General features: G+C 37.2%; 1 protein-coding gene across 1 annotated transcript; it reads right to left on the bottom strand.

The window, feature by feature from the left end:
* Positions 1–10,658: 10,658 nt before the first annotated feature.
* Positions 10,659–24,776, bottom strand: bmt2.S (base methyltransferase of 25S rRNA 2 homolog S homeolog). Its single transcript, NM_001091829.1, is given in 5 exon segments — positions 10,659–12,957; positions 14,881–14,989; positions 16,267–16,419; positions 18,204–18,345; positions 24,566–24,776. Coding segments are annotated over 5 exon segments (1,194 nt in total). The 5' UTR covers positions 24,732–24,776; the 3' UTR covers positions 10,659–12,333.
* Between the last annotated feature and the right edge of the window lie 144 nt (positions 24,777–24,920).

The following is a 24,920-nucleotide window of genomic DNA, read 5'->3' as shown; positions in this document are numbered from 1 at the left end:
ATCCCGACGTCACGAGTCAACTCTCGCGAAACTGTGACGTCAGGCACATCTATATAAGGACAGTGACGCTGCACGTAGGTGCGCTGTGAATATGCCAAATGAGGACGGAGTGGAGCAGTGCATTGATGCGCAGTAGGCAGTGTCGGGGTCGGCAAGCCGCGGGCGTCCGCTTGCAGTTTTTTTGCACGGACGTTTAATTTTGCTCGTGGTGGTTGGAAGATATTCACGCTATGCATATCTTCCACAGAATGTTAAACCAAGAAGAATAAAGGGGGTATTGATTATGCTGTGAAAAAAAACCCCGGTTAATACACCACACAGCCGTTTAAAAATGGCATAGCGTTTTTCCATGTTTTTTTTCTTTGTGTTACTTCTGCTGGAAGCAGTATAAAATATCAGTGTCTAATCTGGAGCTTGCACGGTTTACACTGCTTTTTACACCTTTGTTTTTTGTCAAATTTCGTTTTACACAGCATAATAAATATGCCCCAATGTCAAGAGAACATTTTTTATCCTTAGTCTGGCAATTCCTGCCACAACAGGCAGGGCCGCCTCCCCTTTCGAGTGTGCCCACCTCCTCTTACTAGCACATGCGCAGTCTGCCTCCTCGACGGTGGCGGAGCAGCCTCTAGACCGGAGGATGAAACTCCCTTCCAAGCATAGGGTTCCCACCCGGCCGGTATTTTACCGGCCTAGCCGGTAAAATACCTGCCAAGGCCAGGGCCGGTATTACAAATTTACCGGCAATGTAGCTGCCGGTAAATTTGTAATACGATCAAAAGGAGCCCTCAGCCTGCCCCCAATCCTCTGCAATTTACCTTTTTTTTTTGCCTCTTCTGGCGTCCGCTGGTCTACGTCGCGTGGCCCCGCCCCTTTTGACGTCACGTCCCACCCATTTGAGGCCCGCCCCCAGCAGCCGGTAAAAAAATGTATAAAAGGTGGCAACCCTATCCGAGCATGGCCACCTCTCCTCGAGAGCGAGCATGTACAGTCTGCCTCCAGATCACTGGCGGATCTCCAGTGATTTCTATAAAAATAAGAATGCAGCATGCCGGCTGTAAATATTACTGCCCTAGGCACGGCCTTTGTGGCTTAGCCACAAATCTGGGCCTGACAACAAGAGTTTCTTCTCCCATTATTTAATAAGGGGTGCATTCAATTTACCTTTTATCTGTGCCCAAGAAAAAAATCTTGGTTACCAACAGCACCTGCTGCCCTACGAATCAATTTGACCAAAAAAATGAGTTTTGTGGAAACAATGGTCATGTAAGATTTTTCACAATTTGGTTCACAAAGCAAGGCCTAATTTAGACAAAGACTGGATGAAATTAGCCACAAGTAGTTATTCAATGTGCAGACTTAATCATCTGCTTAAATGCTAGAAATGCCATACTTTATATACCGTACTTATTAAACGAGCCTAAAGGTTTCGCATCTCTATAATAGTAATGATCCAGGCATTTAAAGTTGTCACAGAAGTTTCCCACCTTGGAATTGGTTAGGAGTGTGCAACATGGTAAGGAGTGTGCTTTGAGAAGGTGTTGGGAATCTAAGCTTAGAGGTTGTCATTAATCACCAAGCTGAATATGAGCTTTGCCTGTCAAATAAACTGATGCTACAGGTCTGATTATTACATTCTGATGTTAATTGTGCTGATTTATTAGCTGCCATATACCAATAATCTGTATTAATCAGCCTAATATTTTATATTGTATACATATTCTATATGTACTGTATATTTTGAGTTAAGCTCAGTAAGAAACAGCAGCACAGACTATGTGCAGTGAATCAGCAGAAAAGAAGATCGGGAGCTACTGGTGCATATTTTGGTAGCTTAACAGAACAAGGGTAAGCTTCTCTAAATAAATGTGTTTTAAGAGATCTCTTGAAAGCAGAAAGGTTGGGAGAAAGTTAGAAAGACAGTGGAAGCTTATTTATATGAACTGTAGTAGTGATTCTGAAGCAAACAGATCAAGTTTACAAGTGCAGGGCAACAGTACATGATATTTTCATTACTTTAAAGCCATACAAAATGAGGGTAAACTTCTCTAAATTAATGTGTTTAAGAGATCTCTTGAAAGCAGAAAGGTTGGGAGAAAGTTAGAAAGACAGTAGAAGCTTATTTATATGAACTGTAGTAGTGATTCTGAAGCAAACAGATCAAGTTTACCAGTGCAGGGCAACAGTACATGATATTTTCATTACTTTAAAGCACTTTCATTTTTTAGTGTTACTATTCCTTTAAGTATTGCACAGATTAGGGCCTCTCTCTCTCTCCACTCACTGCCGAATGCATTGATTTAATATGTGTAAAAAAGATCATAATCCGTACTGAGGGATGTAAATTAATTTCTATTTTTTAACTGTTACAGTTGCTAAACTGTTATGGATCAGTTAAATTCTTTACCTTTGTAATTGTGTCAGAATCTGTACCTGAAGTCATAATTACATGTTCACAGTTATTCTGAGGAGTATGGCATCATTACTTTGTGTCTGCTTGTAATGTTATTTACAAGAAAGATGTCTGTGATTTTTGTTTTAGTACATTGGCTTTCCTTGTGGAATTTTCACCATATCCTTATGATATCTAAGATGATACAATTGCTAGACTGTGCCAGAACTATAGTTGTTCTTCACTTCAGTTATAAGTCCTGCATTCTTGATTGGCTTTGTTGGACCTGTTGGAAAATAACACGTATATTATCTTGGATGATGTTATCTGGTTACCTAATATATTGTTTCTACCTAACCAGCTAATAATGGTTCTCGTAGCCCTTGTTAGAGGTCTTAGAGCTTGTAAAATAATAAAAAAGCTAAAACAGATTGATCAGTCTTCTAACACTGAAAATATTTTCTTGAAGATCCAAAATGACAAATGTACCCAAAATCCAGATGGAAATTATTATACCCCTACATAAGAAGAGACAGCAATCAAGACATGCAATTTCTATAACCAAAACCCCATGATATTGGATAATGAATGTCTCATGTTCTATTTAATAGTAATATATTTATATAATATGTTCTATTCACTTTACTGAATATTCATTTATAAATCAAGGGTCAAAATGGGTACTAAAACCAAGTGCTGTACCCACCATTTTCTTAAACCAACCAACTCCAATATCTTTATCGGCTATTGAAACTGCACCCTTTCAAAGCCATAAACAAAGAAGAGTAGAGCAAGACCTACCTTCTACCTCACAAATCAAGTTAATAAAAAAACTTGTGACTGTAGGAACACAAACAGACAAACCGTATGCAGTTTGTGGTCATGGTAATCCTATAACACAACTTGATATGGCTATACGAGGTGGAGAGGAATACGTCAACCTTGGCGAATAAGAATCAATCATTCTTATACAGTAGCATTCGCCACACCATTTAATTTAACCAAAATATTAAGTGCTACAAAACATTTGCAATCTGTATAAGAACTAATTGATGATGGATCTTATGTGAAAGAAGCAGTAAATTTGTCACAATCTTTAAAATGTGATGAATCAGATATTCGTAGTAATCAGCTACTAGATCCTAGTAAGGAAGGTTTAGAAGCATCTTGATATGAACCTGCAATGTCAAGTTGTACAGAAGGAGATATAGAAAAAATAAGAAAGAATGGCAAAAATTCATCAGTGTTGGTTCATTGTGTTTAAAGAATTACTTGACCAACTGCTGTATCTAGATCAACACAGTGTTGATCCACCTTGCGATGCACTGATTATTGAAATTGTCAAAACAATTTATGGAACTATGGTTGAAATATAATGAACATGTCTTTCTGTACATTGTTAGTTGATATGGAATTCACAACCAACGTCAGGTCAAATATCTGTTGGTAATTTATCAGTAGCATGTGCAATTTTGTTCAGTGGTTCATCCTTTACCGAAGTCCAAGAGATGTTCAAACTGATGTCAATACCCTTTTTTCCCATACTACTTATTATAGCATGGGCCTCTCCAGGATTTCCCTCGGAATAAGAGGAGGAGATGTAGAAACAAAATTATTATTTAAAGAAAGTGAATGGATTTTTCTAATGAAGTCCTTCCTACAGGTCTCAATGAGAGCATCACCATAAATGTTTACCCGACGAAGGATCCAAGATGGCGGCGCCCATCCGTCCCACGTGGGTTGCGACATCGGCGCAGAGATGCTGGCGCAATGATGTCACCGGTGCCAAATTCAAAATAAAAGGACGCCTAAGACGCCGGTTCGATTGCCCGTGTATAGGATTTGTTTGTTTAATATTCCTGGGTGCTATTATTCCTGACTTATTGATTATTGGACTTTGACCTCTGCCCTGACCTGGATTTTGCATTCTTTCTGTCTGCCTTGGAACTCTAGCCTGAATTTTGATTTCGTCTTTGCCTGAACCCTCCTGTACTGCGATCTTGGACTTTTAACCCTAAAGCTTCCTCCTTGGTCTTGACTAACTCCGGCTGGGAGCCGATAGGCCCCCTGACAGAATGTGTTTATCTGATTGTAACCATCTATCTATGATTCCATATTTATGTATGAATACAATTCCAAATATTTTGGTAAACCTTCTTTATTACATGCTCACATTGATTTTGTATGCTTGCAGCTGCATTATTATAATTGTCATGATTACATTTAAGAGGATATGCGACTGGTACAGACAGTGAGCCTTCACAATATTAATTTTGCCTGATCAAAGCATGTTTAAACCAATGCTCCTAAAACCGGTTAATGATGTTGGCATACTACAAAACGAATTATGATAATTTGTCAGATACGTGATTGAATATACTGTATACTGGTCTCCCGATACACTGACTGATGAGGCTTTGGAGAGACCGTGTTGAGAGAACGTCTCCAGAGTGAAGCTACATACTGCCATAACAGGCTTTACACACCGGATTACACAGTCATCGGATGTACAGAATGAGTGTGCTGGGATCCTCCCTCCAAGATGTACTCTCATTGGCTGATTCGAATCATGACTTCATGCTTATTAATAGATGTGAGCTTCCGGCGGTTCCATGCCTTTGACAAAGCCTGATTATTGCTGGTGAAAGATGCGTCAGGTGCATTTTAAGAACGGTTAGGTAGGGGGGCGGAATGAGACCAGTACTATAGTACTATAGAGTACTCTCTACCTACTGAATTGGGAAGGGTGCTCTGTGGGTGAAGGGGTTGGCGTTCAGTGGAGCATGAATGGGTAGAGCTTGTCAACACTATTATAACTAAATGTTTGTGCCTTTGATGCAAGAAAGCAATACAGCCAGACAGGCACAAAAAGTTTATATCAAAAACGATATAAGTCCCAAGGCCTCTTCCAGTAAAAAAAATATTAATTTATTGTTATTCACATTAAAATAGTAGCTAGTACATACTACCCCACATACCCCACCTTACGCGTTTCGCACCCTCCGGCGCTTAGTCATAGGTGCTCAATATTTGATCATATTTAAATGGCGCTTGAGTATCCTGAGGTGACTCCAGCAGCCGGCTGCAAGCTGACTAGGCGGGTCTGAGACCCATTCTGATGCTCATAGACACAGATTGCCTACCCCATACCCTCAGTCTTTCCTTCTCTTTGTTCCTTCCCTCATTTTAATGCTTTTTCTTGTATTTTCCTTTTAATCTACTTAGTAAAAATTATGTTTTAAATTGGTGTTAAAATCAGATTATGGGATGGGGAGGTGCAACTTCAAGGGTCAGTTCTTTTTAATTTTTCATATATGATCAGAAAGTTGAATATATATATATATATATATATATATATATATATATATATATATATATATATATATATATATATATATATACACTCGAGAAGAATGCTGCTGCACACCAGGATTTATCATGAAAAAAGTTAATGATTTATTTGATCGACGTTTCGGTCCTCACCATGGATCATGGTGAGGACCGAAACGTCGATCAAATATATATATATACCATATAGAAAATAAACATACTTTTAAAAATGTAAAACATTACAAAAAATGTCAACACAAGCAACAGCTCAGGAACAGAGTCAGAAAATGGATCACACCAGCACATAGTACTACTAAGAGACATATCCATGACAGAGAAATTCTGCCACACAGGAGATCTCAAAAACGTTCACAATAAAATTTTGAAATGCAGCATTAAAACAATTGCAATCAAAATGGATTCATTGTACACAAGAACCATGCAAGCAGTTTTATCCAACAACAAAAATGTAAATCGCCTACAGGCAATTGTACAATATAGCAAAAAAATTGTAAGAGGAACTGAGACAGACTGAAATCTAGAAATAAGGACACATTCTAAACACATATATAAAAGAAAATATCTTGTTTATTTTTAGAGAAATAATAAGTTCCCAAAGTATCTTGGTATTATACAATATCCAAAGTATCGTAGAATTATACAGGTATTATATAAATTAGATAACTAAGTAATAAAACTGTTATGCAAGGTCAAAATAATGTAAATCTTTTTTTTGTTTGCTATATGTAATTTATGATGCCTTATTTTTGGAAATATAAGACATACCGTTTAAATAGTAAAAAAAAATCTTTATTGTTAAATGAATAAAACAATATATATTCTATATAATAAATACTTTATAAAACTTTAAAGGAAAACTATACCCCCAAATTAATAATTAAGCAACATTTATATCAAATTAAGTAGCATATTAAAGAATCTTACCAAACTGGTATATTTATTTAAGTAAATATTGCTCTTTTACATTTCTTGCCTTGATCCACCATTTTTTGATGGTCTCTGTGCTGCCTCAGAGATCACCTGATCAGAAATACTACAACTCTAAGGGGCAGATCTTTTAAAAGTTTGAATTTGAGTTTTTTAAAATTAGCATGAACTCGAATGACTTCGAAATGCGAATAGTATTGTATTTAAGAAAAAACTTGAAACTAATATTACCGACCTGAAAACTCGTATCGAATTAGACTAAATTTGAATCTAGTTTTTTCTGTGAAAAAAACTAAAATGTCAGGAAGTCTATTAACATCTTCAAATGGGTCACTGGACCTCTGCCATTGACTTATACATCATCATCATTTTTCATCATCATTTATTTATATAGCGCTGTCAAGATACGCAGTGCTTATACATGAACTCGGCAGGTTTTAGGTGGCGAATAGTCGAATTTGAATTGTTCCCAGGGTCCAGGTATGATAAATTTCGAATTTGAGTTTGAATTATTCCCAACTCGAATTTGTGAATTCTAATATGTGGCTAATATGACCTAACATGTTTGGTTTGTTTGTGTGCACCATGAATCCTAGAATCCCAGGGGGCAGCCATTTTTTAAAATGGCAATTTTCTATTTAGGTCTATACATAACTTAAGGGGGCAGATTTATCAAGTGTCAAATTTTGAAGTAATGGGAGTTTTTTTGAACTCTCATATAGTCTTTTTCTGCGGGTGAATAGGCTGTATTCGAATCAAAGTTTTACCACATTCGAATTGAAGGATTGCCCCAAAAAACGTATTCAAACTTATTCAAAGCCCACTTTGCACTTCAAATTTTCAAATTGTTTTGCTCTAGGTGAATTACTTCTAGATCTGCAAAGAAAAAATTGTATTTTGAAGACTTTACATAATAGAATCCAACTTGGATCCAAATAATCTTTCAACTTCAAAAGATACAGAGCACAAACTAGTTTTTAAGCCACATTAGCTCTCCAAACCCTTACCCATATAGCTCAGCAACCTACTGCAGATAATGCCATTAGCCTTGCTGACAGCTTGACTGTTTGGTCTGCTGATTCACACAGAAAATCAGTGGCTAGTTAAATAAATGTCAGAGTATCCAATATATCATCTCTAGACACTCCAGAATCAATATCATTTTCCATATTTTTAATTTTTGTGTCCTTGATGCTGACACTGAAGCTACAGCAGGTTTAGAAATTGCTGCTGATCCTACTATACCAGACCTTATCTATTCATAGGGTAAATTTATCAAAGAGTGAAGTTAGGGATCGCCACAGTCCACTAGCGTGAAATACCGCCATCTTCCATTCATTTCTATGGGATTTTTGAAGGCATATTTACAAATGCCTTTAAAACCCCGATAGAAATGAATGGAGAGAGGCGGTTTTTCACTCTAGTGAACTGTGGTGATCCCTAACTTCACTCTTTAATAAATATACCCCATTGTATCTTTCAATCTAGATGTCTCCTCTCCTGGAATAGTTGTTCTCTTGAATAATCTGGCTATTAAAATTTTCACTTTAGGAGGTTCTTTCCAGGATGATCCTCTTGCTTGTGCAACAAAAGCATCTTCTTAAATTCCTTTCAAGTATTGAGTTTCTTCTTTTTCTCTTTATACTCCAGCACCTTATTTACTGCTCTGATTAGTTTTTTGTGTGTTCTGTGGCATAAACCGAAACACATCTTCCTTTGCATTGCATTTAGTAGAAGAGGAAGATGATAGCTCTCAAGACTCTGAATCCCCCAAAATGATCTAAAATTATTAAGTCATCACTTCTGTCTGAAATTGATGGAATTATGGATTTGTTCTTCAAAGTTGTCTTCATGCAAGACATACACAACCTTTGATTGTGTTCATCAGGCAATAGCTGCCTACATGCAGCATACAATTTGCTAACGTTTAGAAGGGGACTTAGACATCTAAGAAATAAAACAATATTGGAAATCAGTATATATACACACATATTTATGTATATACATACAGCATATGTGCAGAAGAACACTAGTAATGGATAGGCACACTATATACCTTGCCTTTTAAAAAACCAAAAACACCCAGCCTGGTAGCACCGTGGTAACATACACACTTCAGTACTATAGTCAAAAAAATCCATTGCTGCCAACCAATTTCTATCCTACCTCACGTTGCATGTAGAAAATCCTGTTTTCGATGTCCTTGCCATTCTTCGTCCATACGTGTGTCACCAAAAGTGATGTCATTGCATGCTGCCATTGTGCAATATGGAACGCTGTCTGCAGAGAATATTATCCTATTGTTTCGCATACACTCTGCCTGGATTGCTGTGCATACCCACCCAACCTTCGGTGAGTCCCAGTCTGCTCTCAAAGCTCGTTTACAGATAATGTGACTTCAAGTGCAGCAACTGTTTGCATCAACCTGCGGCAAACCTGCTCCACCAGCAGCAATCCACAGTCTTGTTTCCAATATTCTTTTCACCAGCAGATCATGCAACACCAAAGGGCATTCACTACTTGAATCATTCTGCTTCTGACCTGCCCCTCAAGCGTTGAGCTACACCATGCTACCAGACAGTTTTCCTCAGGAATATCATAATTCCATCATCCTCTAACTTTCAGGTAGCATCTGAATGGCCTTCAAGCCCCTCAGGGCCTAGTTCTTCATCCATATTCGCAACCTCACTGCAAGTAGTATAGTAAAAAAATAAGGGGTGGAAGGGGCTTCTATGGGGTTGTAAAGAGTCAAAACAGAATAGGGTTATCTGTGCCCTGATAATTTCCCTGCTTGTCCTGTTTAGATTAAAGAAGAAACAAACCCCTTATTAAAAAAAACCCTATCCCCACCCACATAGACCGCCCTCCCTTCTCCCCCCAGTCTAGCTGCTACCCCAGGCAAATGCCCCTAACTTTTTACTTGCCCCTCGGTGCAGATTCAGGGATTGGAGTTCACGGCAGCCATATTTCAGGTCTGGTTATAGATAGTGATTGTTGAATCTGACTGTTTCTCTCCCCTCCAAAAAATTGCATAATGGCAAGAAAAATTGCCAAATGCATTGAAGTCAATGGGCATTTGTTTGCTTGGCAATTTTTTAAAAATGTGTGCCAAAATTTACGATTACGATTTCACTCCTTCGGATTGGAGAACTTTCATTTGAAACAGTGTAGGTGGTTTTTCACAGTCAGGTTGTGGAATGCCCTGCTGGGTGAGGATGCCGTGCCAGAGTCTATTGCTGCCTTAAAGAGTGGCTTGGATGATTTCTTCACTGGGTAAGGAAAAGTTGCTGCAGTGTGGGCTGATGGCTGCACAACAGTGGGATAAGCTGCAGCCTCCACTCCATAACAAGTTGTATTGGACGGATTAAAATTAATTTATGATTAGTTGCTAATGGCACTGTTGCCATTGCTGCAACTCTAATAAAAATGAATCACAAATTAAACACACTTTTATATCATAAAGGCTGACATTTTATTAGGAACACAAAGTAAAAACTTTATGAATGTTACCATGAATCAAAAGGTGCTTATCAAATATTACTGCTAATAGTACCATATACCTTTTTAATGCTTGACATTGCATGAAATACTTAGCTTGAAACAAATGAAAAAAAAAAAACTAATTTAAATAAATAATCAGCTTATGAGTACAAAGTCTAAAATATGTTTTAGTGCAAAGATTCAGCAAGGCATCATAAATGAACACCTTTGTTCTACAGTGTCTAGAAATTGCTGCTTAGCCCATATCTAGATGATAAAATATACTTGTGCAACATTTATAATTACTCCAAACCCTTAAAGGGGTTGTTCACCTTTGAGAACTTTTAGTATGATGTAGAGAATGATATTCTGAGACAATTTGCAGTTGGTTTTCATTATTTGTGTTTTTTTGAGTTATTTAGCTTTTTATTCAGCAGCTCTTCAATTTGCATCTTAACCGACCTGGTAACTAGGGTCCAAATTACCCTAGCAACCATGCACTGATTTGAATAAGAGACTGGAATATGAATAGGAAAGGGCCTGAATAGAAGCATCAGTAACAATACATTTGTAGCCTTACAGAGCATTTGTTTTTTTAGAAGGGAGTCAGCGACGCCCATTTAAAAGCTGCAAAGAGCTAGAAGAAAAAGGCAAACAACTATAAAAAAAATAATGAAAACTAATTGAAAAGTTGCTTAGCACTGGCAGTTCTATAACATAATAAAAGTTACCTTAAAGGTGAACCACCCCCACCCCTGTGCAGAACTCCTTCATTTTAGGATCTGAAATCAAATGATACATATTTCAGTAACACTTTGCAGCCATGGAGCAAATTATCTTAGCTATAAGGTTTATACAAGACGTTGTACTGTGCTCGCATACTCTGACATTGCAATAAGGGGACAGCAGAGTTAATCTGAGCTCTGTCAGAAATCTGGGGACAATGCAATAGGCACCTTCCCTATTTAAAAAAAAACTGCTGTGATGGTACAAAACACCTGTAAATAAGGTATATTCACTTGAATGAGATTTCCTTTTAAAGTGGATCTAGACCTCAAAATATGAATTGGCATAACTATTAAAAAGAGTGGTCCTCTGAGCTCTTTTACAATTTCCATTTATTTTATGTTTTGAGCTACTCACAGTTTTGAACAGTGTTTTAATGCTAGGAAAGCTTTGCTCAACAGCTCTCTTTAAGCACAGATTTATCAAGGGTCGAGTTGAAAATCCTAATTTATGAATTGGAATTTTGAACATTTTTTTAGTGCTATTCGACTCGGGAATAGTCAAAATTTCATTTCAAGTTTTTAAAATTTGATTTTCAAAATTTATCATGTACTGGCCCATTAGGATCAATTTGGAGTTGTTTGCAGCCTTCCTGAAAATAGAGGTTTTTTTGTGAAAAAATTCAAATCTAATTAGATTCGAGTTTGCTGGTCTAACCCATTCACCCGAATTTGAAAAATGCGTTTTTTTTTTCGATTGGTCATTTTTTCCCCTGAATTCCGAGTTCATGGGATATTTTACAAACTCCCATGAACTCAGATTCGACTCTTGATAAGAGTCAGCAACTTCTATGCACTTCTGGGATTCAGTTAACTATAGGGATGCAGACTCCCAGTTCATAATCTGAGTATTAGCAGTCTAATAATGCTAAATCTCAGAAAATGAATGTAAATTGCATAAATGCTCAGAGATGCACACAGATTAAATTTACATCAGTACATTTTTGGGTTTAGATTCAATTTATGCTTTTACTTTAACTAATGCACATTCAGTGAGATTTTTGTTTGTATAAAACCTGTAAGACCCAGAAAGCTTCATGACAAATGGGGGTTTTGACTGCTGCAGTGACTGTATAAGCCAAAGAGTTGACAGTGAGGTGAAATTTGTATAGGCAGCATGGTTGAAACTGGCCAGACTGCTGTATAGCTGCTGTACTAAAATGCCTGCAAAACTAACAGGGAATAAACAAGTAACAAATCGGTGAAGTCATGCCAAAGCTTACAAAACTGGTCATACCTATTTATTGGAACATGAAGCCTTAAACAAGAACTTTTAACCATTATTATTGTGTACGCGCAATTAAGGTATATTTAGGCACTAAAAATCCTTAAAAATCTTGATTGATGTTGGCCCAGGATAGCTGCTTTTTGGCATTAGTGTCACAAAAGCTTTGGACACTATCCTATTAGTATAGGATCTTCAAACTCATAGAAAGGCATTGTGCTGTTGTGACTGTCTCCAGAGTCGGAGTCATATGGAGTGTCTGGTAGTTCTGTAAAACCGCAGGCAAGTTGTTCATCTTCAAGTTCTGATCGGAGGCAGCAATTACTGAAATGATCCTCTTCTCTGTCATAATTCAAATCCTGAGGAATGTAAAGCATATCTGGATAATTCCTAGTAATCAAATCACTTGTAGTTTTTAGTGACGTTTTTCTAAATGCCATTAGATGCATGTGTGAGAATTTGGAGTAGGTCATACGTCTAAAGCCAAGAGACTCAATAGCAATTTTCCAGCTCTTCATAATCACAGCATGTCGATTTTGATGTGAAGAATCCGGTGTTATAATGAGCAGCAAACCATTGAAAGTGAGAAGTTCATGGGCTTTTTTACAGCAAATCCAGCGTTGGTAAGGAGAAGGAAAGTAAGAAAGAAGTAATGAAAAAACAACAACGTGGAAAAGTTCAGCAGGTAAGTAATCAATGGGACTCTGTAGTTGTTTTAGAAAGGCATCAATTGCATCTGGAGCAAGCTGAAGTGGTCTCTGAATCTGCAGGTTCAGGAAGTCACATTTGAAAACAGTCTAAAAAGAAAAATGAAAAACATTAAAGATATATATATATATATATATATATATATATATATATATATATATATATATATATATATATATATATATATATATATATATATATATATATATATATATATATATATATAACACTTCATGGTTATAATTTAAATCATCAAGTATTATGATTTCCACAAATGCCATCCTTTTGATAAAAGGGACAGGGCAAAATCAAATATATATTCTTCTTTATCTGGCTTTGTTTTGTGCAGATGGAACTATGAATCTGCTTCATTCAGTGGTTGACATTTTATTCATTGATAAAAATAAATCACACAGCAAGACAGTACTTTAGACAAATTTCTATTAAATGGAGATGGCAAAAAACATGATAGGCAAGCATCTCCTTCTAAAGTAGATACAGCGGGACTAAATTCATAACCTGCCAAACATATCTCCACATAAAAGAGGATTGAAACCTACAAACACACCAGTGACAATGAGCCACTTAAGACCTGAGCAGGACTCAAGGGCCTACAACTGCCCGAATGTTTGCTTATGTGCTGGTACACAAGGGAGAATTGTAGGAATGCAAACCAATGGAATTTTCTGTGTTTTTACATCTTTCCAAAACAAAAGTACACAAGTAAAGTACAGAGTCTGACAGACAGGACAAGTTTGAGCGATATATATTTATCGTGGAAGCATAGCACATTTCTATATTGATGTTTAACCCTGCACCCTGGTAAGATTATTTGTGCAAGTACTTTGTGGATACTGAAATGCTCAGACTACAAGACCTTTACACTTTAACACTGTCAATTATTTTCTCTCATTACAGCACAAAGCAGAGAGTGAGGTGAAGGGTAACCAGAAATATCCAGCAAAAGTACATAATTTTGAAAATATTTAGAATGTTCCCTTTAAGAATAAAATGATAAATGTGTTTGCACGGTTGAGCTACATAGTACGTTATAAGGACAAAGAAAGGTAAATCAATGGGGGTGCCAATTTTTAAGGTACACAACTTCTGCCCCAGACTGGTACATGTGCCTAACCCAAGTTAGCACAAGGAATAGACAAGAAATCTACAAAATTACTTGCCAGTGAATAACATTATGATTGGCATACATACATAAGTAAAACATACTTGCGCCCATCTGGCAACAAATCTTACTATGTGCAGTTTCCCTTAAAGGTGAACTAACCCCTCCCATACCAAAATCCCCCCTAAAGTTCCTGGTATTATCCCCCTCTCCCAACTTCTCCCACCCCGCGATGTGCATTAGTGGCTGAAAGAAAAACCCTTTAAAAAAAAAAATCTGACCCATAAATGCAGCGGAGCTCCTGATCACCATCTTCCGTCACTTTAATTGGTCTCTTCACTGACACGAAGGATGCAGGAGCATGCGCAGTTGGGCCAAGTCAGGAGTCAGCTTTAACCGCGCATGTCGGCGTTGAGATGCTCCTCAGCATTTAAGCATCAACTTATTTTAAAGGTTTTTCTTTTGTTTTGTTTTACTAATGCACATCGCAGGGAACTGGGGGGTGGCACAATGCCAGGAAGTTAAGGGGGCTTTTAGTACGGGGGGGGGGGGTTTAGTTCTCCTTTAAGCAGTGCCTCTGCAGAACCAGAAAGTGTTTATTTTCCAACAGGAAGTTAGAAAATTAAAGTGATTTCACATTTTCTTATTTAGTTAAAAAAATAAATCTGTTACATCAGAAGTACGGTCAACACAAGATATTCAGTTGAAAAAGGGCACCAATCGGACTGGAGCTTATTGTGCCCAGTTAGATATTAATAAATATAATGCAAACTAATATTTTGTAATTTTGGGGGAATTCAAAATGAATAAACATTATGTTAAACTAGTATAGACTTCAACTGATTTTAAAGGCTAAACTCCATTACTTCTGCAAATAAAAGCAGATTACCTCAACAGCAGGAACGATATCAATGCCAACAGCCAAAAAATCTTCATATTTCAAAAAGGGATTATAGCAGCTTCCTACATCAAGCAATCTTATCTTGCCAATCATATATCTGAAAATGAATATTTTGCAATTACATTATTAGAAATATTAATATTTGCAGATTGTAAACATGAAGAAAGAAACAAACCTTAGGATAAATTCAGCCAAAACTAGGAATTTTTTTACGAAAAAGCTACAGAGAAAAAATAAAATAACTTCTGCTTACAGACATACTTATAGGATGAAAATAGTACCTTTCAGAACAGTGACAATGTTGGTACAGGTATGGGATCTGTTATCCGGAAACATGTTATCCAGAAAGTTTCGAATTATGGAAAGACTCCATTATAATCAAAATTTGAAAACAATATTTTCAGTTTCCCTGTAATAAAACTGTACCTTGTACTTGATCTCAACAAATATCTAAGTATTCCTAATTGGTAGCAGAACCAGCCTATTACGTTTATTTAGGGTTTACATGATTTTCTAGTAGACTTAAGGTATGAAGATCAAAATTACAAAATATTCAGGGCGTTTTCCAGAAAACCCCTGGTCCCGAGCATTCTGGATAACCCTATAACTGTATCACTTAAAACAGGGGTCCCCAAACTTTTTTACCCATTCAAATGTAAAAAAAAAAAAAAAAAACACAGTTGGGGAGCAACACAAACATGATGCCAAATAAGGACTGTGTCAATTTGGTAGCTCCATGTCGACGAAAATTTGCGAAATGGAGAAAAACCTATTGGAGTCTATGGGTGTCTTTTTTTGAGGCAAAAACTAGCAAAGAGTTTCATTCACTAGTTGCCACCCGCCTGGGTTTGACCTGTTTTTCAGAGGGGCTGTCCAGGTCAAGGATTCTAATTTGGAAAACCACCTAGATTGACATTAGTCATGGCATAGCCCGCCCCCATCATCAGTGCCTACTAGGGTTGCCCCCACCACTGGCCAGTAAAAAATTTCCTTGAAAAGGTGGCAACCCTAGTCCCTACCCAGGACATCACTGCATGGTCCCATGATATCAGTCCTGCCCCCCTTCTCGGACTCACTGCCCGGAAAGGTGGCAACTAGGGATGCACCGAATCGAGGATTCGGCCGAATCCTTTTGTCTGGCTGAACCGAATTTTCATATGCAAATTAGGGGTTAGGAGGGAAATCGCGTGACTTTTTGTCACAAATCAAGGCAATAAAAAAGGATTTCCCCCATTCCCACCCCATTAGGATTCGGATTCAGTTTTTAGGCAGAATCAGCATAGGAATAAAAACATTTCTGTGCAGATGACCTTACATTCAAGGAATTTTACATATATTATTAATCAATCAAGTCAAAGGCATTTAAGAACTTACTCATCATTCAATGATTTCGGATTTGGAACACTGAAATCAGAAACTTCAGCTTCTGCACAGTTTGAAGACTGTAACTTATTTAAAGCAGTTCTCCTTGCATCTTTTTCTATTGCTTTCTTCTTTCCTCCATTGAAAAAATATTCTTGGCAAACACTGTAAATGACAAAAAAAAAAAAAAAAAAAAAACTTATTTTATTGATAATCTACTTTGAAATGTAACCATAATGGGCAGTAAGACAAAGGGAATTTTAATCAATCTGGCCACTCCTTTTGAATCACAGGGAACCCTCTACTTCAGCAGCAATTTGCGGTCTGGATGAACAGGAAAAACACTTCTCTATAGCACAGTGAGATATCATTATTAATTAGAAACTCACAAACCAAGGTTCCTGAGCAACAAGCTGGCTAATGACAATACAGCTTATATCTGAGAGGCATGTTCCAATCACCTGATAAAGACCTGGCCTCAGCTGGAGAAGGAGCTTTCATCTCACGAAATATATTCACGTTGTAAAGTTTGCATAAGACCTAGCAACACCTCTTGTGACATCTGTTTGAACACCATTATCAGATTGATTGCTATAAATTACTAAATTGGGTGCAAACTTTGTAATTGAGATTACAGCTCCTCGTGTCTCTGAAAGGACAGTCAGGTTAAAGGAACAGTTCGGTATAAAAATAAAAACATGTTTTCAATATAGTTAGCTAAAAATGTAATCTATAAAGGCTGGAGTGAGGAGATGTCTAACAGAACACTACTTCCTGCTTTTCAGCTCTCTAACTCTTAGTCAACAACTTTAAGGGGGGCCACATGGAACATAACTGTTCAGTGAGTTTGCAATTGATCCTTAGCATGCAGCTCAAATTCAAAAGCAAACAGCTATGACCCATGTGCCCCCCCCCCCTCACGTCTCTGATTGGTTACTACCTTTTAACCAATCAGTGGAAACCAAGAGAGCTGCAAAGCAGGAAGTAGTGTTCTGGCTATTATGTTACACATCCAGTCACTCCAGCCTTTATACATTACGTTTGGCATTTAACTATATTGAAAACTTTTTTTTTTATTTTGCACAGTCTATTTAACCAGTTTTTAAGTTTTTATACTGAACAATTCCTTTAATAAAGAATGATTCATGGGTCTAAGTCATGTGGTAGTGGTGGTGCTAATAGTCTATCGAATAAATATTGATATAACTGTTTGATCACATTTAAAGCAGAGAACATTGCCTGGTTATGGTGAGATGGGCTAAAATGAGTCAAAAAGCCTGTCACATGCACAAGGCTAGGTCTTTTGCTTCGCTACTCCATAAGTCCTACCCCCTCAGAAGCCATGTTCCAATATCTTGCAACGATGAGATCCAACAAGATCGAAACAGGCTGTCTGCAAGTTTGTATATATGGCTCTGAACTATTAGGCTGTATCTGTACTATAAACCAGCGGTCCTGGATGCATAGTTGGCCACAGGGACAAAAGGAGTGATTTGCATGTCTCCACTTATAATGCTGCATGTGAGAGTTAACCTCTTGTTTGTGGCATTAAGGCTGTGCTATGTATACGGCATGAGGCAAGTAAATACCTTCTGTTTTCAGAAGGCTTTATATCACATGACACCAACACCATCCAGCTTTTCTTATAAACATCATTTTAAAAGCATTCCTGTCAGGCTAAACTGCCTATATAAGTTAAGCTTACAAGTATACTGGGTCTTTGCACTGCCCACCAAGCAAATCTGGCATAGGTATGCAACAACACAAGAAGAAAAAAAACTATTATTAGAAAGGGGGGAAAATGCAAAATGCTGTGGATTATAATTTTGAATGATGGAATGACTCAACTGCACATTTTCCATCTGAAATAATTTCCATCTGAAAAATAATATTCTTTACTGAGGCAGTGACTTTATTTTAGGTAAAGTGCTGCTGTATTTAATACTTACCCGAGGCACCATTCAATACGGCCTTCCCCTTCACATTTCTTTGCCCAGTGATTATCTGCCAAGGCTTTCATTGCAACAGCATATTCGCACAATCTTCCCTTATCTTTACAGTGCTCCAGCCAAATTTTTTCAAAGTCTCCAGCTAAAAGAAGAAACACAAGAAGTTTTTTTTTTTCCCCCCCAAAGCAGAGCAATATAAGTTAGTTAATAGATAACAGTGGCATGTCTTTCATTTCCCAGGAACATCTGAGTCTGGGGTGTTTCCTGAACAAAATGTTTTAGTGAAGCAGTATTCAGTTGTATGGAATTAAATCCAATGTTGAAAACTGGCAGTGCATTGTAATTTTGCTCATTTGAATGCATGTAACTGCTCAATACTGATTACTGGTAACACCAAGTAGTTGGATTAGTTGCCTTGAACTTCAGGCAGGTGTGTCCAATCATGAGAAAAGGTATTTAAGGTGGCCAATTGCAAGTTGTGCTTCTGTTTGATTCTTCTCTGAAGATTGACAGTATGGGATCCTCAAAGCAACTCTCAAAAGATCTGAAAACAAGATTGTTTAGTAACATGGTTTAGGAAAAGACTACAAAAAAAAAACCTGAGGTTTAAACTGTCCGTTTCAACTGTAAGGAATGTAAACAGGAAATGGAAGGCCACAGGCACAGTTGCTGTAAAACTCAGTCTGGCAGGCCAAGAAAAATACAGGAGCGGCATATGTGGAGGATTGTGAGAATGATCAGATCACCTCCAAAGGTCTGCAAGAACATCTTGCTGCACATGGTAAATCTGTACATCATTCTACAATTCAGTGCAAATTGCACAAAGAACATCTGTATGGCAGGGTGATGAGAAAGAAGCCCTCTCTGCACTCACACCACAAACAGAGTCGCGTGTTGTATGCAAAAGCTCATTTAGAAAAGCCACAGTCATTTTGGAATAAAGTGCTTTGGACTGATGAGACAAAAATTGAGTTAATCGTTTATAACAAAAAGTGCTTTGCATGGCAGACGAAGAACACCACATTCCAAGTAAAACACCTGCTACCTACTGTCAAATTTGGTGGAGGTTTCATCATGCTGTGGGGCTGTGTGGCTAGTTCAGGGACTGGGGCCTTTGTTAAAGTCAAGGGTCAGATGAATTCAACCCAATATCATCAAATTCTTCAGGATAATGTTCAAGCATCAGTCACAAAATTGAAGTTTTGCAGGGGTTGAATATTCCAACAAGACAATAACCATAAACACACTTTGAAATCTACAAAGGCATTTATGCAGAGGGAGAAGTACAATATTCTGGAATGGCCGTCACAGTCCCCCAACTTGAATATCATTGAAAATCTATGGGATGATTTGAAGCAGGTTTTCCATGCTCGGCAGACATTAAATTTAACTGAACTGGAGAGATTTGGTATGGACGAATGGTCAAAAATACCGCCATCCAGACGGCTATAGGAGGCATCTAGAGGCTGTTACATTTGCAAAATGAGGCTCAACTAAGTATTGATGTAATATTTCTGTTGGGGTGCCCACATTTATGCACCTGCCTAATTTTGTTATGATGCATATTGCATATTTTCTGTTAATCCAATATACTTTATGTCACTGCTGAAATACTACCGTTTCCATAAGCCATGTTATATATTAAAAGAAAGTTGCTACTTTGAAAGCTCAGCCAATGATAAAGAAAACTCCAAAGAATTAAAGAGCAGTACCCAAACATTTTCATAGGACTGTATATTAAAAAAAACACACATTTATCTCTAACAAGATTCATGTGTACTACCCTTGGAGTATTCTGCTTGGGTTATCCCCAAAAACGCCAAGAATAATCTCATATTGCACTACATCATTGGAATCTGAGTTTATGGAATATAAGCACAGCTAATGGCCGAAGATTTAGTCATCTACATTTTAGTGTGAAAGATGTTTATATCTGGCACAGGAACCAAAATATGCATTTTCTACAATGGGAGTGAACCATGCTGTGCAAAGTGCCCCATATGCCAATAGCCTAGGTCAGGGGTGCCCAAAAGGTGGTTCAGGATCTACAAATAGACCTTTAGCTGGTGATCAGTAGATCTCAAGAAACGATCAACAAACAGCTTGTATAAATTACCCTTCTCTTATGTTAAAGGGGTTGTTCACCTTCCAACACTTTTTCCAGTTCAGTTGGTTTCCGTTAGTTCACCAGAAATAAAGACCTTTTCCAATTACTTTCAATTTTCTTTTTGTGAATGTTTTTCTAATACTTAAGTTTCATTTTTCACCTTGTAAAGCAGCTATAGGAGGGAAGGGGTCACCGACACCAACTGTTCTAAATTGATACATTTGTTATCTTTGTCTCTGCTGAGCAGAATTCCTGAGTTTTATTAAAGGCAGCTGTTAGAATTGATACAATAGTTGCGAATATTCCCCCACAGATACTGCTGAGATATGTATCAGCTAATTGTATCAACTAAATGTAGCAAATGTATAAGCCAACAGTATCAAACCAAATGTACCAAATGTATCAGTTAATTGTATCAAATTAAATGTAGCAAAACAGTTCAGATGCTCCTGGACCACTGAGCTGCCAGACTGAGACACTAGAGACAGGAACATTAAACTTTAAAAACTTTGGGATAACAGTAAAAATAAAAGATGGAAAGCAAATGAAAATAGTCTTTGGTTATGGTGAACAATCTGAAAACAACTCAACTGAAAAAAGTTTTGGAAGGTGATGTAGAGAGGGATATTCTTAGACAATTTGCAATTGGTTTTCATTTAATATTATTTTTGTTTTTTTGAGTAATTTATCTTATTATTCAGCAGCTCTTCAGTTTGCAGTTGCAGAAATCTGGTTGCTAGGGTTCAAATTACCTTAGCAACCATGCATTGATTTAAATAAGAGACTGGAATATGAATAGGAGAGGCCTGAATAGAAAGATGATGGATATGGAAATAGGTCATAACGGGACAACATTACTAAAACTTGCATCAGTAAGTATTTGTAAGTTTGGGCAACCTCATAAAAAAATGAAATTGTTTTATATGCCTTTAAATATAATAGTAACAGGAAAAGCAAAATGTGAAGAAAAAAAAAATATTATATATCTCTCTTTATCTATCTCTCTCTCTCTATATATCTATTTGCAGAAAGAAGCGACACTCACAGGGTGTTTTCAATGCAGGATAGTTGTGTATTTATTCCACTCAACGTTTCGATCCCCCACAGGGATCTTCGTCAGGAGATTACAAACAAACCAATCTCCTGACGAAGATCCCTGTGGGGGATCGAAACGTTGAGTGGAATAAATACACAACTATCCTGCATTGAAAACACCCTGTGAGTGTCCCTTAACGGAGTGCACCTTTGGATTTCGTATATATATATATATATATATATATATATATATATATATATATATATATATCTATTTTCATTCCATAGTGCTCTAATGAGCTACAAATGTAATTTATGACAACTGTTTATGCAAGAATATACTCCTTTTATCTTATCTGTTATTTGCTACAGCAGCCTCTAAAACTCGTTCTGAAGCAAACCTACACTTTTTACTAGTATAAAAACAACAATACATTGTAATCAAAAAGACAAAAACACAACAATTTATGTAATTTCCTAAGTTATCACATAAATACCATATTTAAATTCATAAATGAATACTGTATTTTCCCCAATAAGCAAGCCTGTCACGGAGGCCCAGATGCAGGAAATATAAAGAGCTTAGCCACCCTAATTAATGTAAACACAAACAAGGTCCCAAACGCACACTCCATGGCATTGCAGAGAAATCAATGGCGTGTGATTGTTCTCATTAGTTATATGGAAGTTGCAACATTCTAATCACTTAGATCAAAATTTACATATGGTGGAATATCGAGGGTTAATTAACCCTCCATATTTTGACTGCCGAATGTAAATCCTTCGATTTCGAATATCGAAGTCGAAGGATTTTCCGCAAATAGTTCGATTGAACTATTAAATTCTTCGAATTGTTCGATTCGAAGGATTTTAATCCGTCAATCGAACGATTTTTCTTCAACCAAAAAATTGTTAGAAAGCTTATGGGGACCTTCCCCATAGGCTAACATTGCACCTCGGTAGGTTTTAGGTGGCGAAGTAAGGGGTCGAAGTTTTTTTTTTTAAAGAGACAGTACTTCGAAGTAGCCAATTCAATGGTCAAAGTAGCCAAAAATATTAAAAAAAAATATAGGAAATTCGAAGTTTTATATATTCTATTCCTTCACTCGAGCAAAGTAAATGGGCCCCATAGTGTGAAGAGATCCATCCAACATGCAGATGTAATAACCATCTGATAAATTCACTGACACAGTCTTACTTAAAAGAAGTTTCACAAAGTTCAGTGAGACTTAAAAGGGATGTTCACCTTAACTTATGTACCAAATGTCAAAATAGGATTTTGTTATATATTACAGTTTCAAACTTATTCTCCTTTCTAATAATCCCTGTCTAAGGATAAACTCTAAACTCCCTCTTCTAGGTTCACTAACCCCTGCACAATGTTGACTGAGAGGCTAGTATTCTTATTACTAGCACAGACATGGTGTGTAATATCCAAAGATACCGGATGTGGAAAAGCAGTCTATTTAGAATCTGGAATACCATACCTAAAATCTGCCAAAAGACAAATGTAACCCAATGCAATTTCAAAGCACTGATGCCATGAGTGTTTATTCTTGGTGAGGTACCAGGCATTTACTTAAATCTTAGTGAGGAGTTGAGAATTTGTTTTAAAAAATTTTTTAACATAAAGAGGTGGTTCACCTTTATGTTAACTTTTAGTAGGTTATAGAATGGCCAATTCAAAGCAAATTTTCAACGTCTTTTTTAAAAAAATTTTTTTTGTTTTTTAAGTATTTGCCCTTTTCTTCTGACTGTTTCTAGTTTTCAAATGGGGGTCTAAAAAGCATATGCTTTGAAAGGCTACAAATGTGTTGTTTTTACTACTTTTTATTACTCCTCTTTCTTTTCAGGTTCTCTCCTACTCCAGTCTCTTGTTCATATCAGTGCATGGTTGCTTGAGTAGTTGGGCCATAGCAACCATATTGCTAATTAATATAGTGAATAAAGTACCCCCTCTTGTAAAATATGAGGATATTATAAGTTACCGAGGAGTTTCATGACCATATAAATGCACGAGGCCGAAGGCCGAGTGTTTTTATACAGGTCATGGAACTCCGAGGTAACTTCTAATATCCTCATATTTTACAACTGGGGGTACTTTATTTATTATAATACACAAATTTTAGTAAGTCATGTGACAGAAATGACATCACTACTCACCGTTTATAAGGATATTCATGGCTTTTGTGTATATATATATATATATATATATATATATATATATATATATATATATATATATATATATATATATATATATATATATATATATATATAGCCAATTGTCTCAGAATATCACAATCGTCATCAGACTAAGGGTCTGGCCACACGGGCAGATTCTGGGGAATTTAGTCTCCAGGCGACAAATCTCTTTTTCACTGTGACTAATCTCCCCTGATTTGCTTTCCCCTGCCTTCCACCAGCTAAAAATGTAAATCGCCTGGTTTTGCTTCCAATAAAGATTACTTATATCTTAGTTTGGATCAAGTACAAGGTACTGTTATATTATTACAGATAAAAGGGAAATAAAAACATTATACTATAATGGAGTCTATGGGAGACAGCCTTTCCATAATTTGGAGCTTTCCGGATAACAGGTTTCCGGATAACGAATCCCATACCTGTATTATTTGTACTGGATCAGAATATATAGTAACTAGCACCTGCAAGTCGTTCAGAGGCCACTGCTCACCAAAGGACAAACCCATTCCCCAGAAAAAAAAGTGTAAACCACTGAATGCAATGAGTGAGCACAACAGGGCCTTAATCACTGCTCCAATGTGAAAGAGACTGTTGTGAAGAGGTGAGTACTTCTCTAGGGACTACTTTTTCTGAATGCCCTTTTAGTCTCACACTACTGTGCACTCTTAATATCTGCTGGGGTAAAGTCAGCCCATCTAAAAAGCCAAGTAGAAAGCTGCCAGATAAAAAAAAAAAAAAAAAAAAAAAAGAGTGAATTCATTAAAAAACAAATAAAAACAAAAAAAATTATTAAGAATGAAGACCAAGTGCAAATAAGTCAGAATGTCATTGCCATTAATGGAGAGTGGCCAGTCGTAACATAATGAGTAAGATCTCATACATGACTTGTGAAACCACACATGCAGAAGTAAATGACAAATAGGCGTATGATGAGTGGCATTTACAGCTGCATATTGCGCATTGCTATTTGAGTGCGGAGGCATTTAACGTGTGCCCTATACAGCCCATCACTCACCTTCCCGATACTTCTTGCGCAGATCCCGGTGCACTCTCTTTACTACGCCAGACAGCTTCTCTTGCTCCGTCTTTTGTTCGGAAGGAAAGCTGGACACGTACATTTCAGCTGTCGCTTTTCCGAGAACATTCTCCCGGTTGCCCCTTGCAGGCAGCACAGGCTCCATGATTCGGCCCCGGCTTACAAGAAGGAAAACTAAGCCATCCACGCCCCCTTCAACCAGCTGTGCAGCGTTAGCAACAGGCGCGTCATTACAGTAGCCACGACGCTATTGGTTTAGGGCAAAGTAACGTGACACTTTTAACCAATAGAAACAAGATATCCGCACACGGTTGTCCTTTTTTTTAAAAAAAGA

The sequence above is a fragment of the Xenopus laevis genome, chromosome 3S (genome assembly GCF_017654675.1).
Source record: "Xenopus laevis strain J_2021 chromosome 3S, Xenopus_laevis_v10.1, whole genome shotgun sequence".
NCBI classification, from domain to species: Eukaryota; Metazoa; Chordata; class Amphibia; order Anura; family Pipidae; genus Xenopus; species Xenopus laevis.
Note: the sequence above shows the minus strand (reverse complement) of the source record. Positions and strands in the feature narration are given on the sequence as shown.